The sequence below is a fragment of the Sorex araneus genome, chromosome 6, assembly GCF_027595985.1.
Source record: "Sorex araneus isolate mSorAra2 chromosome 6, mSorAra2.pri, whole genome shotgun sequence".
NCBI lineage: Eukaryota > Metazoa > Chordata > Mammalia > Eulipotyphla > Soricidae > Sorex > Sorex araneus.
In genome coordinates, this window is record NC_073307.1 from 69,874,654 (window position 1) to 69,890,479 (window position 15,826).

Genomic DNA, 15,826 nt, shown 5'->3' on the forward strand with positions numbered 1-15,826 from the left:
GCTTACTGGCCGGTTGCACGGCGGTGGGCGGAGCGTAGAGAGGCAGGGGGCGGGTCCGATTCGCGGCGGTGGGTGGAGCGGGGAGAGGAAGGGGCGGACCCGGGCTGAATAGCGGTGGGCGGAGCGGGGAGAAGAGGTCGGGGCCGGCCGCGGCAGTGGGCGGAGTGGGAAGAAGGGGGCGGGTCCGTTTAGCGGCGGTGGGCGGAGCGGGGAGAGGAAGGGGCGGGCCCGGCCTGCGTGTGGTGGGCGGAGTGGGGGGGGAGAAGAGGTCGGGGCCGGCCGCGGCAGTGGGCGGAGCGGGGAGAAGGAGGCGTGGCCGGTTCGTGGCGGTGGGCGGAGCGGGGGAGGAAGGGGCGGGCCCGGGCTGCTTGGCGGTGGGCGGGGCGGGGAGAGGGGGCGGGGCTGGCTGCGGCGGTGGGCGGAGCGGGGAGCGGAAGGGGCGGGCCCGGCGGCGGACGAGGAGGATCCTGCTGCACCCGCGGTCGCGCGTTAGCTCTACCTCCGGTTCGCCCGGGCGGCCCTGGCGGGCGCCGCGGCGTTCCGGAGCAGGGGCGATGCGGCGCTATCTTCGCCTCGTGGTGTTGTGTCTCGCCTGCGGCTTCTGCTCGCTCCTCTATGCCTTCAGCCAACTCGTCGTGTCCCCGGAGGAAGGGGCGGACGGCGGCGGCGGGAAGCCGCAGGCCGCACAAGCTTCCTGGCTCCCGGGCGCCGGACGCGGCGCCGCGAGAGGGGCGGACGCCCTGAGCCCCGCGTCGCCTCCCGGCCTCTCCCACAGGTACGGGCAGTTCCAGCGGGGAGCTCGCCGCCACCCTCGCGCCCCCGCCGCGCCCCCGCGCGCCCCGCGCCGCCTCCTCACGCCCCCTCACGCCGGCCGCCGGGTTCCCCTGTCTCCCGCGGCCTGAGCGCACCCCCAGCCTCCGCTTTTGTGCTGCTTCTCCGGGCGGCCCCTGTTCGCTCGCTTTCACACTTGTAGCTTCATCTGCTGCTTGGCTGGGCAGCGTTGGTGATTAGCGGCGACCGCGGAAGGTGTCCCGCGGTCTCTGTGGGGACGTCCTGTCTCCGTGAGCCCAGGAGAGAGACTTGACTTTGTCAGATTGGCACCCTAGTTCCGTTTCCTTCTGCCCCCTGAATGGGTACAAACGACTTTTTTTCATTATTAGTCAGGTGATTAAATCCGAGCAGAACAGGTACGAGGGGTGTGAATTCTTATTTTTGGAACAGTCCGTTCTAAAACTTACAGAAGTTAAGGAAAACGAGCGGCATTTAACATGCTCATGTTCTCTGTGAGTGAGGATGGTCATTAATACGAAACGACCCAGCATACTGACAGTACCCTGACACGGATCACTGCCCGGATTGTCATCAACGTTAGGTTTAACTGGCAAAAAGAATTCAGGGCATTAATAATGAATGCTGAACAAAATCGGAGAGTGTTTCCCAGGTCTTTTTGAAAATTAGGCTCTTCTCTTTGTGGGTGTTTCTAGGAACAGCTAGCTGTTGGGTAACGTTGGTAAGGAAAAAGTAGCGTCAGGAGGAGTAGGGAATGTGGGTAAAATGTAGGCTGGATAATGAGCCTTTTGAGAGTTGCTGGTCATTCCCCAAATGCCCAAATGCGGAGGGAACCTTTACAAAGGGAGCTGCATGGGGAAGCCAGGTCTGTCTGTCTTCAAGGAGATGATTTTTTTTTTTTTCCCTCCTGCTTTTTGGGTCACACTGGACAATGCACAGGGGTTACTCCTGGTTCATGCACTCAGGAATTGCTCTTGGCGGTGCTTGGGGGACTATATGGGATGCTGGGAATGGAACCCGGGTCAGCCTTGTGCAAGGCAAACGCCCTACCTGCTGTACTATCCCTCCAGCCCCTCACAAGATGATTTGATTACAGTAGGAAAAGTGCTCTGATATCATACTATAGAAGAACGAATTTCAGAGCTAGATTTGTCACTTCTGGAAGAGGTCATGACTGAACAGCCAGAACGAAACTGTTAGTGACCTACTGTGTCATGTGATTAAAGTTATGGCAAATACTTTTTTGTATTGGATAGAATTATAAAGAATTTTAATCAAATTGTAAGATTTTAATCAGAATGTTGGAAGACTGGTTATACTTTTCAGTTGTATAGAGTAACATCCACTTTAAGTGTTTTTGTCTCAGGTACTTTGTTTTTGACAGATTTTTATAGATTGTATTTTCTTACCCAGCTAACTTTAGCAAAATTGTGTCATTTGAAAATGTGTTCATTCTCCTCCACCCCCCCCCCCCCCCCCCCGCTGGAACAAATAGCACAGTGGGTAGGGTGTTCGCCTTGCACGCACCCAACCCGGGTTCGATTCCCAGCATCCCATATGATTCCCTGAGCACCACCAGAAGTAATTCCTGAGTGCAAAGCCAGGGGTAATCCCTGTGCATCGCTGGGTGTGACCCAAAAAGAAAAAAAAGAAAATGCGTCCATTTTTAATATTTCATAGTTATTTCAGAAATTTTTAGATGTGTCAGGTCAATTAAAAATATTTGTATATTACAGGTCTACAGGTCTTTAGAGTATCATAACTTCTCATTTAATTTTGCTTTATATACTATTTCTTTTTTAGTAGGGGTGAACCCAGCAGTAATTGTGGGCTTAGGGGTCACTTTGATGGTGCTCGGAGGGCAGGGTCATCAGGAATGCTGCAAGGAGGGAAACATGGTATTAGAAATGAGCTCTATCACATGCAAAGTATGTGCTCCAACCCCTTATTCTAAATGAAGAATGTATCTAAGTTAAACTGAAATTCTTTGTGAAAATGTGTTGGAATTTTATGGTATGTGCTTCTATAAGAAATCTGGGCAGAAGAGTTACATGGAAAAACCAGAGTATTACACATACCATATCATTTTATTTAAGGAGATTAAGACATTAGGACTATTATACTCAGGTAAGTATAATCTTAAGAGATCTCAGGTTATACTCAGTGGGTTCCATTGATCTTTTTTTTTTTTTTTTTTTGCTTTTTGGGTCACACCTGGCGATGCACAGGGGTTACTCCTGGCTCTGTACTCAGGAATTACCCCTGGCGGTGCTCAGGGAACCATATGGGATGCTGGGAATCGAACCCGGGTCGACTGTGTGCAAGGCAAACGTCCTACCCGCTGTGCTATTGCTCCAGCCCCTGATCATTTTTTTTTTTTAATATTCACCGTATGGAACTCCATGGCCCAAAATATTTTGAAAGAAATCTTTTAATTTATTTTTTTTCTTTTACTTAAAACAATTTTTTAAATTATATATCAGTGAGATAGACCATTACAAGACTGTTCATAATTCGATTTCAGTCATACAGTGATCCAGCTCCCATCTCTCCACCAGTGTACGTTTCCCACCACTATTCCCCAACCCCCCACCCCCTACCCCCAGCCTCCCTCTATGGGAGGCACTTTCCTTCTTGCTCTCTCTCTCCATTTCCTTTTATGCATTATGGCTTGCAATACAGGTGCTAAGAGGTCATGGTATTTGTTCAGGGCATTCGGTATTTTTATCGGGATGGTAAGGCTGGAGTAGCTTTTCAATTGGGTGGCAGCTTTGGGGTGTGGAATGACTGCCAAGGCTTCTAGAGGTACAGGGAGGTGCGGGGAGGTAGTCCATCCAAACCTGAGAAAGCTTGGAGATTTCAGTTACAAAATCCGCATACCTGAAATTTTCAGCAGATTATATTTTGGTAAGGTTTGTCCTGAGACGGTGGAGTCAGGCCAGGAGTTTGACAGCGATTTTGGATTGTGGAAGCAAGTGGCTGCCAGAGGCTCTGCTCGGGTGGGCACAGGCCAACCTGCCTCCCCTCTGATTTACCCTGGTCTGTCCAGCCATGTATGGGTCTGAGCTTAACTGCAGCTTTTTATCTCTTAAGAGGTTTATTTATGGGTCGTTGAAGCAAGGCCAGTAGTAGAGCTTATAGGGTGGTGCTAGAGTTGGTTTGTGGGGGTGACTGCCAGTGCTTCTGTGAGTATTGGGAAGCGGGAGGGAGGTAGCGCACCTTTAACTCTGAGAAAACCTGGCGATTTCAGTTACAAAACCCGCATACCAGAATTTTCAGCAGATTATATCTTGATGAGGTCTGTCCTGAGACAGTGGAGTCAGGCCGGGAGTATGGCGGCAACTTTGGATTGTGAAAACAAGTGGCTGCTGGGGGGTGTCTGCGTGGGCAGACCACCAGACCAGTCTGCCCCTCACCGATTTACGCCAATCTGTTTAGCCATGTGCTGGCCCAAGATTAACTGGCTTTTGATTTCTTTCAAGTTTTATCTATGGGTCTTTGAAATAAGGTCAATAAATGAAATTGTATAGCTGAGCCAGAGGTGATTTGTGGGCATGACTCTCACATACCTAACTTTTGGCTATTTAATTTCTTGGTAAACTTGGTCCCAAGTTGTTGGGTCTGGCCAAACGCACAGCTGCAATTTTGGGGTTTCAGGAAGCCTGAAGGCACCATTAGGCTGCTGATGTAGTTGCCTCACAGGTACAGGTTGACATGTTGGCGGCATCATACCCCCATTTTAATAGTTTCAAAGTAAAAAACTCTTATAAGTTCTCTTATGTTGAATACATTAGGTATTTAGAAAATGCTTAGGGTGGTTTTTTTGTTTTTGTTTTTGGCCACTCCTGGCAGTGCTCAGTGATTATACCTGACTCTGTACTCAGGGATCACTCCTTGTAATGCTTGGGGGATCATATGGGATGCCAGGATTCGAACCTGGTTGGGGGGGAGGCGGGATGGCTGCGTGCAAAGGCAAGCTGCTTGTTTGCTGTACTATTTCAGCCATCCAGAATTGCACAGGTTTTTGTGTCAAACAAATCTGTGTTTTCATTCAGGCTCTGCTGTAAAATCCTGCCCACCTCTCCGCTTGTTTCCTCAGCTGTCAGATATACATCATTAGCTAACTTCTCTAGTTGCCAGTGATTACAGTCTATCGATACTGATAATTAGCAGGGGCTGTAGAGATGACTCAGTGATGTGCTGGGACCTGGGTTTGAACCCTGGCATCACATTTCTCACCACCCTCCCCAACCCCAACATCACTAGGGTTAGCCCTGGAGGCCCCCAATCACTGGGTGCCACAAAAGCTCAAACCCTAGTATTGACCTGGCTGCCACCTGGCCAGGGACTGCTGGTCCTTCCTGAGGACTGCTTGGGAATTATCCCTTCCTCAAGACAAACAAACAAACCTAACTTGAACAAAATGGATATTTACAGGCTATAATTAGCAGAATTAATTAGAATTCTGAGTGAAGAAAGTTGAGAAAACATGCTCAGGAAATTTCCAGGGATCATGAGTACTGCATAGTCATTCACTGTAGACCGGTTTTGTTCTTGGGGTCTTCCGGCTATTCACAGAGTGTTGTTTCCTCTTGATCTCAAATAGGAAATTCTTGAGAAAAGCCCTTGTGAAATTGCTTTGTCCATCCTTGGAATGGAGGCCTTTGTTGTGTCTGCTTTTGAATCACTTGCACTTTCATAATGTAGAATAACAGTGATTGCTGTGGAAGAAGAGGAATGCCGCAGAGGAGAGGAATGCCAGGTGGGCTGTTGGTATCCACAAAGTCTCTCAAGCTATTCAGTATGGAAGGACTCTTTCAGGGTAGTGGGTATGAAGCAGTTGTTACCAGACATCAGTTTTGTTTTTTTTTTCTGTAGAAAGAGTTCCACCTTTCTATGATGTTAGCTATTCATTATGATAAAACTGACATAACTTACCTTGAATATTAATAGTGATTATTAGGTTTTGATCTTTGTGGCTATCTAGTAGTGTCAATGTATAATTAACTCAAGGGGTTGCTTGGCTTGCATATGACTGACCCAGATTTGATCCCTGGCACCCCCTATGGTCATGTGGTCCCTCAAGCACTGCCAGGAGTGATCTCTGAGCACAGAGCTGAGTAAACCCTGTGCATCACCAGATTTGGCTCCAAAACCATAAAAAGAAAGAACTCAAGTTTAAAGAGTGGAAAGAGAATGCCTTTTGGTGACACTGCCTTTAATTTTGTCTGCATTATCTGTTCAATCCCTTCTTGCTTCTTTCCTGCCCTCTGCTTTTCTCTCCTTGCCACAGCTGGCAGTGTTCGGGGGCTTCTCCTGGCTCAGTGCTGAGGATTGTTGTGCATGGAATTGAATTCAGACCTCTCACCTGCACATCATGCACTTGTCTCTCTGACCCCGTTAAAGCTTTTTGTTTTGTTTTTCATGTAGCTTTTTATTTAAGTTCATAAGTACAGAAAAATTTATGCATTAAGTAAATAGTACAACGCATTTTCACAGTGTGAGCTGCTTCTAAAGCAATACCGCAATACGCTGATCAGCAAGGGCGCCATCTCTTCGTTACCTGTCATGCTCCCTTACCACATTGGAAATGACTAGCCTGACTTCTAACTCCATTGATTTTTTTTTTGTATTTTTTTTATTGAATCAGTGTGAGAAAAGTTACAAAGCTTTAAGTCTCAGTCATACAATGATCAAACACCCATCCCTTCACCAGTGCCATGTTCGACCACCAAGAATCCCAGTACACCCCCCAACCCCCGACACCCTGTCTGTGTGGCAGATTATTTTCCCACTGATTAATACAGAAGTTTAAATTTATGTCAATAGCAGTTAATTTCTTTAAGATTAATACAATTTTGGGAGGCCACAGATAGCCATGCTGGGGACTACTTATGGCTTGTGGGTGCTTGGGAGAATATGCACTGCAACAGATCACACCCAGGGATCCTATATGCAAAGCAGGTACTCTAGCCCTTGAAACCATCTCCCAGCCTTCAAGTGAAATAAACCGATAAACCTCTGGGAGAGGCTTTGATTATTAATTTTTTTTAAATTTTTTAAATGTTTTATTGCTATTGTAGTTGAGATCATATGTTTACAATAGTGTTAACATTTATGGTCTTGATGTACAGTTACTGCATATTTAATTATTATTGTAGTTCATGCAATCTGTTATCATTTTTATTTGGATTTTCTCAGTTTTCATTGAGATTTCTGAATTTACATATTACCTCAAACAGCTTTGAGAATTAGTATGGCTTAATTAGGGGAATCAATTAAAATGTCAGACAAGCATAGGTTCAAATCTTAACTCAGGTCACTTGTTAAGTGAATTAAGTCTCTTAGAAACACAATATCCTCATTATTTACTAATTACAATGATATCTGCTTCACCAGTAAGCTGAAATTATTAAAAGAGTTACTCAATGCCAAATGTGTGAGTGAGACACAGGATATTATTACTCTTTTCTCTGTCTCTACTGTCACTGCATCTGCCACCCACTTACCCCTGCTTCTACACGGATTATTCTTTCAAGGTGTTTCCGTATAGTTTCAAAGAATATATTTTCTCATTTCAGAGCTTTGTATCCATAGAGGCCAATTATCAAGTTTCTCCGAAGAACTGATCTTTATCTTGTTGGCAAGCACTAAATTATATTCCTTGTCATTGATGTCAAATCCACCAGATCCCATGAGTTCACTTTGTGCTTACACAAGCAATTGGGAAACATACTTGAAAGAAATAGCTTTGCGTTAGTCACTTATTTTACTATTTTGTGTGCTCCACAATTTTTTTAAATTTTTATTTATTTATTTTTTAAACTCTTTTATTAATTCACCATGTGGAAAGTTACAAAGCTTTCAGGTTAAAGTCTCAGTTATACAATGCTCAAACACCCATCCCTTCACCAGTGCACATATTCCACCACCAAGAATCTCGATATACCTCCCCCCTTCCCCCCACCTCCCCAGCCCCCCATCCCGCATGTGTAACTGGTAAATTTCACTTTACTTTCACTTTACTTTGATTACATTCAATATTTAAACAAAAAAAAATCACTATTATTGATTTGGAGTTTCTCCCCCCTAAAGTCGTTCTGCTGAAAAGAAAGCATTTGGTAATTTGTTTTCCATTGCTGAGATTGAAGAGATATGAGGTCAGGAGGCCACACTAGCAGCAGCATAGTTTTGGATTTCTGTATTTTAGTATTTTAGTAACTAAGTCCAGAGAAATGTCTGCCAGGAATCGCAACATTGTAAGCTTGTACCTCTCAGCTACTTTATATTCCACATATGAGTGCAATCTTTCTATGTCTCTTTCTTTCTGACTCATTTCACTCAGCATGATACTTTCCATATTGATCCACTTATATGCAAATTTCATGACTTCATGTTTTCTGACAGCTACGTAGTATTCCATTGTGCAAATATACCAGAGTTTCTTTAGCCAATCATCTGTTTTTGGGCACTCTTTTTTTCCATATTGTGGCTATTGTAAACAGAGCGGCAATGAACATGGAAATGCAGATGTCATCTCTACTATACCTTTTTGCCTCTCCGGGATATATTCCCAGGAGTGGTATTGCTGGGTCAAATGGGAGCTCAATCCACAATTTTTCTTTCAGATGTCTTATACAAGTTTTCTTCTAGTAGGATTCTTGGAGGTCCTTTGATTTGTCTGTGTGCTTTTTGCTTGGTTACATAGAATGATTTGAGCTTCTCTTTTGCTTCCTAGGACAGAGCAAAGTTACTTTTGTGACAAGTATAGTTTGCCAAGCTATTGTAAGGGAAGATAATTGCTAAAGATTGGATATCTAGATGATGCAATTTGATTATTAATTTGATAGTTAAAAAAGAAAGCCAGTACAAAAGCAACCCAGTGTAAAAGATGAGAAAACTAACATCATTACATTTCTCTCCAAATAAAGATAATAATAAAATGCTGAATCTTTTTACTGGGGGTGGAGTACACCCTGTGGTACTCAGGGTTTACTTCCTTGCTTGGTGCTCAGGAATAACTTCTGGGGAATGAACTAGGGTCAGTCAGGTACATTCAAGGTGACTGGGTTACCGTGTACTCTCTGGTGTCTAAGATACTAAATCTTCAATGTGATGATAATGGCTATCAGATTAAAAGATACAGTCCTAAATTACAGTAAGAACTTTCTGGAGTGGGGGAATTTGGGCTACACTGGGTGGTGTTCAGGGCTTCTGGGTGCTCTGGGAGGAATGTACTGGGTGCTGGGGATTGAACGGACATTGGCCACTTGCAGGAGAAATGCTTTTCCCACTGCACTTGTTCTCTCTGCCTCAGTAAAAACATCTTAAGGAGAATCTACATCACCATTGAAAAGAGGGTAATATTTAACTCCTACTCCTGTTTCTTCAAGAGGATTGAAATAGAATAAGAGACCAAATAGAATATATAAGATATCTGGAATACAATCCAGAATTACTCAGCAGAAGAAAAATGAGAACAACATGAACAACTAGTGCAGCGGGAAGGCACACTTCGCACACACTCTGCTGTCCTGGATGGCTCCCTGAGTACTGCCAGGAGTAATTCCAGAGTGTAGAAGCAGGAGCGAGCATTGTGAAGTGTGACCCCCCTCCAAAAAAAAAAAACCAACCCAAACCAAAACCAAACCAAAACACTTCCTTCCTACAATTTCATCTGCATTGATTGTTTTTGTTAAGGAGACACCTTCATCATAGTCATGAGCTCAAGATAATTGAAAACATTTGTTCATAGAAATAATGTACATAAATATTTGCAGTAGTACTATTAATAATAGCCAGAAAATACTAATCAGTTCCACATGTTCATCATCCGTCCATAAAATAGAATAATTGTTGGTCATTAAAAGCAGTGATATGGGGACCTGAGCGTGAGTACAGCAGGGACGGCTTTTGCCTTGCACACGGCTGATATGGGTCCTGTCCCCAGCATCTCATATAGTCCTCTAAGCACTGCCAGGAGTAATTCCTGTGTAGAACCAGTAATAATCCCTGAGCATCATTGAGTGTGACCGAAAAAGCCCATCTCCTGCCCCCCCCCTCAAAAAAAAAAAAAGAGCAGGGAAGGGGTTAGAGATGTGACCTGGGTACCATTCTTCTTCACCTGAGTGAAGCATCTCCTATTGAGATCCCACATTGTAGTAAGAGCAAATTTTTTTTAATAATTTATTTATTTTTAATTAGTGAATCAACGTGAGGGTACAGTTACAGATTTATACATTTTTGCGCTCATATTTCCCCCATACAAAGTTCGAGAACCATCCCTTCACCAGTGCCCATTCTCCACCACCAGTAAACCCAGCATCCCTCCCACCCTCCCCAGTCCCATCTCCCCCCACCCAACATTGCCACTGTGGCAGGGTATTCCCTTTTGATCAGTAAGAGCAAATTTTAAAAAATGGAAAGAAAAAGGGAAAAACAAAGTATACTGATAAATGTACAGTGGAGGAAACTTGAAAATACCATGCTCAGGACCAGAGAGTACAGTGAGTAAGGCACTTGCCTTACATGTGCCTTACCTGGGTTCAGTCCCTAGCACCTTATATGTCCCCTGAGCCCAGAACCTGGAGTAAGCCTTGAGCACTGCCAGATATGGCTCTCCCTCACCCCAAAGAAGGAAAGAAACATGCTAGAAAAAATAAATCAAACTTGATTCCATTTATATGAAATGCAAATAATTGGGCAAATCTGTGAGAAAAGAAAATACACTATGAAAATACATAAAGAAAATACATTATGGTGGACTGAAGTATTGAGAAGTTTGAGTTGAGATGGAAAGTGTTATGTTTACAGAAAAATTGAATTAGGGAATCATTTTCTTTGAGTCTTCATTTGCATTTCAATTTTACACTGTTGTAAGATTTGATGAGGGAAGGGATACCATTATTGTTTCCCTAGAACAAAAATGTTCATTGTAAATTGTGTATTTGTAGAAAGAGCTTTGATAATGTCTGTATCTGAAAGATGGATATGTGTTGTCTGAACTGGTTTGTTATGAGGCTTTACATGGAAGGGAAAATGTTTAATAGGAAAAGAACTGTTGTTAATCACTTTGACTGAATCTAATTCTCTTAAGATAACTTAATCTAATTCTTAATCTAATTCTCTTAAGTATTAACTATATCTAGGATGGGTTTTACTGGTCTGCACACATGCCCCCCCCTCCTTTATCCTCCCCAGTCTATCATCCAAAATTACGATATGTATTTTTTTATGTTATGCTTAAAAATGTTTTTTAAAAGGAAAATCAAGTTACAGTGTTTACAATTATTTAAAAATCAAATATAGGGGCTAGAGCTATAGCACAGTGGGTAGGGCATTTGCCTTGCATGTGGCCGACCCATGTTCGATTCCCAGCCTCCCATATGATCCCCTGAGCACCACCAGGGGTAATTCCTGAGTGCACAGCCAGAAGTAACCCCTGTGCATTGCCGAGTGTGACCCAAAAAGCAAAAAAAAAAAAAAAAAAAATCAAATGTAGTACTTTTAATATAGTGGTATCACTAATTAGTGTTTAAGAATCTGCCACACCTTATGCTATCTCAAAAATTCTCATTTAATAGATTTTGGGTTAATTCATTCTGTAATTTGGGATTAAGAAACTCCTATATTGGGGGCTGGAGCGATAGCACAGCGGGTGGGGCGTTTGCCTTGCATGCTGCCAACCCAGGTTCGAATCCCAGCATCCCATGTGGTCCCATGAGCACCGCCAGGGATAACTCCTGAGTGCAAAGTCAGGAGTAACCCCTGAGCATCGCTGGGTGTGACCCAAAAAGCTAAATAAAAAAAAATTAAAAAAAAAAAAGAAACTCCTATAACCTTCACCCCTGCTTTAGGCTGTTGACAGTTGTGTGGTGTGATCAGAAATTTCAGCCTTTACTGTAGAAACAGTAACTCATAATTGAATTTATGTAAGGCAGAAACATTATCAGATACTTGTGACCTGGTTTTGTGACTCCCCATTACTTCATACTTGCTGACTTACCACGAGTCTACTTGGTGAAATTCAAAAATTTAAAAAGGAATAACGATAAAAAGAATTTTTTCTGTAAGAGATCATGTGGTTTTACTTATTTTTATAGCCTCCGATCTACAATCTTAGAAGAAAGACCACACTTAACCTTCAGCTTTAACTTGTATGACATAATGAAACTGAGAAATGGAATTAATGAAATTGAGCCATAAACCTTAACATGTTTTCTTTTTTTTTTTTTTTGTTTCTTGATTTATTTTATTTTATTTATTTATTTTTTTAAATTTTATTGAATCACCATGTGGAGGGTTACATAGTTCTCAGGATTATGTCGGTTATACAATTCTCAAACACCCTTCCCTTCACCAGTGCCCATCTTCCATTACCAACCCCCCCAGTATACCTGCCGCCCCCTCCCACCTCCCCAGTCCCCACCCTTGTACATGATAAGTTTCACTTCGTTTATGCCTTATCTCGATTACATTCCATGTTTCAACACACAACTCACTACCGTTGTTGGGGTTTCCCCCAAAAAAGGAAAGCAGTCCTATTGCCAAGGAGGCATTTGATAGTTCTCCACTGCTAAGAATATAGAGATATTAAGTCCCGCTGTTTGTTACATAACTTTTCTTTTTCCCCCTTGCCCCGCGCCACCGAGTTCATGCCTGTTTAGTAATCGCCACGCTGCCTGACAAGGGAAAAAAAACCGAGAAGGATGGTTATTTCCCGTCATCGGCAGGTGTGGGGCTCTGGCTTAGTTGATAGACTAGTAGAGTGTCTGCAAGCAGTTTCTGGAACCGAAGGGTTTGCGCTGGTATCGGCTCCGGCTCGAGATTCCACCAGCGTCCCACTGTTCCATGTACATAATTTTTCTCCTTATATCCCATTCCCACGCCACCAGGTCTGTTTGCTTAATGGACATCACACTGTAGTTGACGACACGCCGCGTTTCTTCCCGAGAAAGAAGAAAATTTCTTCTCAGCCGGCGTGGGGATATAGCTTAGTTCAGTCTAGAGAGATGGCTACCACTTTGATTGCCTTCAATATTTCAGCAACAGACTTACTATTCTTGTTAGGATCTCCCACAAAAGTCCGACCCATTAAAAAGGGACATATTACATATTGCTGATGCTAAGATGACATTAGGTCGCGCGGCCGCTGTGGTTTTGGGTTTCTGTATAAAGTCCAGGGAAAGTACAACCAGAAATAACATCACTACAAACTTTTACCCTTTTATGGTGCTCATAAGATGGAGAAGCCTAGAGAGAGGCTCGGCGTCTCCATTTTGCGCTCAGGAAAACTGCGAATCCTGCGCTGTGCTCAGGAGGGAGGAGTGGAGAGAGAGAGAGGTTAAAAGAATTGGGGGATGCCCGGTTCCCACTGTTTCAGCGCACCGTGGGGTCTCTGGTCCCATGCCGGAATTAGTTCAGTGGGCTGTTTGGAGTCCAAGGGCGCTTCCTTGGGCTCTTCCATCATGCTCGCTCCACAGCAGGGTCCAAAGGGAAGTACCTTAACATGTTTTCTTATTCTCCAATTTAAAACACTAATTAGCTTGTTTTGAACATTGATTTAAAAGATACTTTGTTTTAAAGATTGATTTAAAAAGATTTTTTTTGTACTGTATAAGTAAATATTTTTGTTTGACTAAAACGGATTTTATTGTAGGGGAAAATGCATAGTCTATAAAGGAAAAGTTTGTTACTCTCATTTTGTTCGTAATCTGAGGAGGGAACTTTATCAGGCTTATTTATCTACTTATTTGGATTTTGTTTTTAGGAATTACTCCTGTGCTCAGGGATCACTTCGGGTGATACTTAGTAATCATTTGTGGGGATCATATTCTGGTGACAGGGATTGAACAGGTAAGCCACGTGCAAGGCAGGCATCTAGCCTCAGAATTGTCTTTCTGGTCCTGCCTAAAAATTTAAAAGTTACCTTTGGGGGACCAGAGAGATAATACAGTAGGTAAGATGCTTGGCTTGCATCTGACCAACCCAGGTTCAAACCCTGTCCCCCCATATATCACCTAAGCCTCACCAGGAGTGATTGCTGAGCACGAAGCCAGGAGAAAGTCCTCAGCACCTGTAGGTCTGGCCCAGTAACCAACACAAATATTGCTATCTCTGGGATTCAGTGGCAGAGTGTTTTCCATGCATGTGTTTAGTTTGATCCCTTGTGTGTATGTGTGCATAAACACACATGCGCACAATTTTTATAAGTGTTGGTAGCCCCTAAGTAAGGAAGAAATAATTTTTCAGAAATCTTCAAGTTACAGCAGTTGGATCTGAGAAATTAGATTTGCATTATTGTTGCTGTAAAGTTGAACAGTAAGTTATGTTATTAAATAAATTATTTGTTCTGAACCAAAAAACTCATATAGGACTCTTTCTTACTGTTAGGTGTAAAGATTTCTCTCTGTGTTACTGGAATTCATATTGGATGCTGCCCTCTGATGTTTGTGGAATGAACTGCTTTTGGGAAGCGGCTTTTAGGTAGGCATTTAATACTTAATTGGTAGATCAGTGTAGGTAAGAGTAGATAGTAGATAATACATTTTTGGATGTAACAGAATGCAAAAATGTGTTTTTTAACATAATTTAATGTTATATATATAGTTTATCTTCTAATTGGATTTACCATTTCTTTTTTCTATGTGTAGTTACCACTAATTTTTGCTATATGGATATTTACAATTCTTTAGATGTCTTTAAGATAGGAAGTGCTATTAGAATTTATGATCTAATTTTAAGTTACAGTTGATAAAGTGAGAAATGCCAAAAAGTTATCTACTGATACATTACAGACACATATACAACATTTGTCTAGCTTAAAGTTGTATACTGAAAAAAGTGCTACAGTTAACTAGGGGAAACTGGGAAACTTAAATTGGTTATTAATAGAGACACTGAATGTTGGGGAATAGGAGGGTAAAGATAAGTATTCTGTGAAGGAGCAAATGACATGGCATTTAAATGAACTTTAAATGATCTTTAAAGTTATTGAGTATTGGGAACAGAAAGATAATATAGGGGTTGAGGCTTGCCCCCAGGAATCACTCCTGAACAGAGTCAGGACTAATCCCTAAGCACCTCCTGATGTGGAATAAGAAGAGGAGGAAGTAAAATTGCTGAATAGTTTGACTTCGTTTACTTCTCTAGGTAATGAGGATATTAGATTGATTTGTCCTCTCAACAGGGTCTGTTCCTTTCTATGAAACAAATGTTGGCAATAGGATAACAGAGTGTATTTTTGAGATAGTGGCAGGGGAGTATGACACAATAGTTTAAGATACCTTTCCCAGGAGTAAAGTTTTTAAAGTCGCCTGTTTTATCTGTTTCTTTTTGATTCATCTCTCTATTAATTCTCCTCATTACGTTGCCCGGACACAGTGTTAGCTTCAAAAACCAGAATCAAAAACCAGAGTTGTATTAACATTTTATTATCCTTCTGAGACTTTCGTTCTGACAGTTTTCATGCTAGTAAGCCTGAGAATGTAGTTGATAGTGAAAAGTGCAGTTATCAGTTAGGATCATCTTAAGACCTCAAGGATGACTTCGTAGAGAAAGTGACTTCATGATTAATAGGAAATCAGGCAGATTTAAGGACAGGAAGTGAATGTTGTGAGAAACTGCGTTTTAATATGTATTAGTATGTATATTTTTTAATTTTTGTGTTCTCAGTATGTTATGCATCTCATGAACCAACAAGGTAGGTTTACTATCTGTGGAAAAGATTTTGGTGGTTAAGAATTATGTCAGTTCAGTCAGGATTACTTAGACTCTAAGAAACAAACCTTCCTTCTTTTGTGTGAAAGGGGCTTCCAAGCAGTGCCCAGCAGGCCCAGAGACCCACTGGTGAGTCTTAACTAGCCAGGCTATTGGTTCGCTGCAAATGCCTGAGAATGAGATGTTGCTCAGAGCCCTGTGGTGTTGATGGTGTTGGGGGCCTTCACGGCCACTTCAGGCAGTGCTTGGGAACCTCTGAGGCCTCACTAAGTGATGCTGGGGGGGAAGATACAGTGCCAGGAATCATACCCAGCTCAAA

At 42.8% G+C, this 15,826-nt stretch overlaps 1 protein-coding gene across 3 annotated transcripts in view; it reads left to right on the forward strand.

Annotated features, from left to right (window-relative positions):
- The first annotated feature begins 443 nt into the window (after positions 1 to 443).
- GXYLT1 (glucoside xylosyltransferase 1) overlaps positions 444 to 15,826 on the forward strand; it is a 49,030-nt gene continuing 33,647 nt past the window's right edge. The window contains exons 1-2 of one of the 3 annotated variants that reach the window (XM_055142708.1): positions 444 to 775; positions 14,182 to 14,274. In XM_055142708.1, the coding sequence (XP_054998683.1) occupies positions 555 to 775; positions 14,182 to 14,274 (314 nt within the window). In that variant the 5' untranslated portion in view covers positions 444 to 554. Of the gene's footprint in view, positions 776 to 5,422; positions 5,552 to 14,181; positions 14,275 to 15,826 lie in introns of those variants that run through there. The other 2 variants (XM_055142710.1, XM_055142709.1) reach the window with 2 other exon arrangements.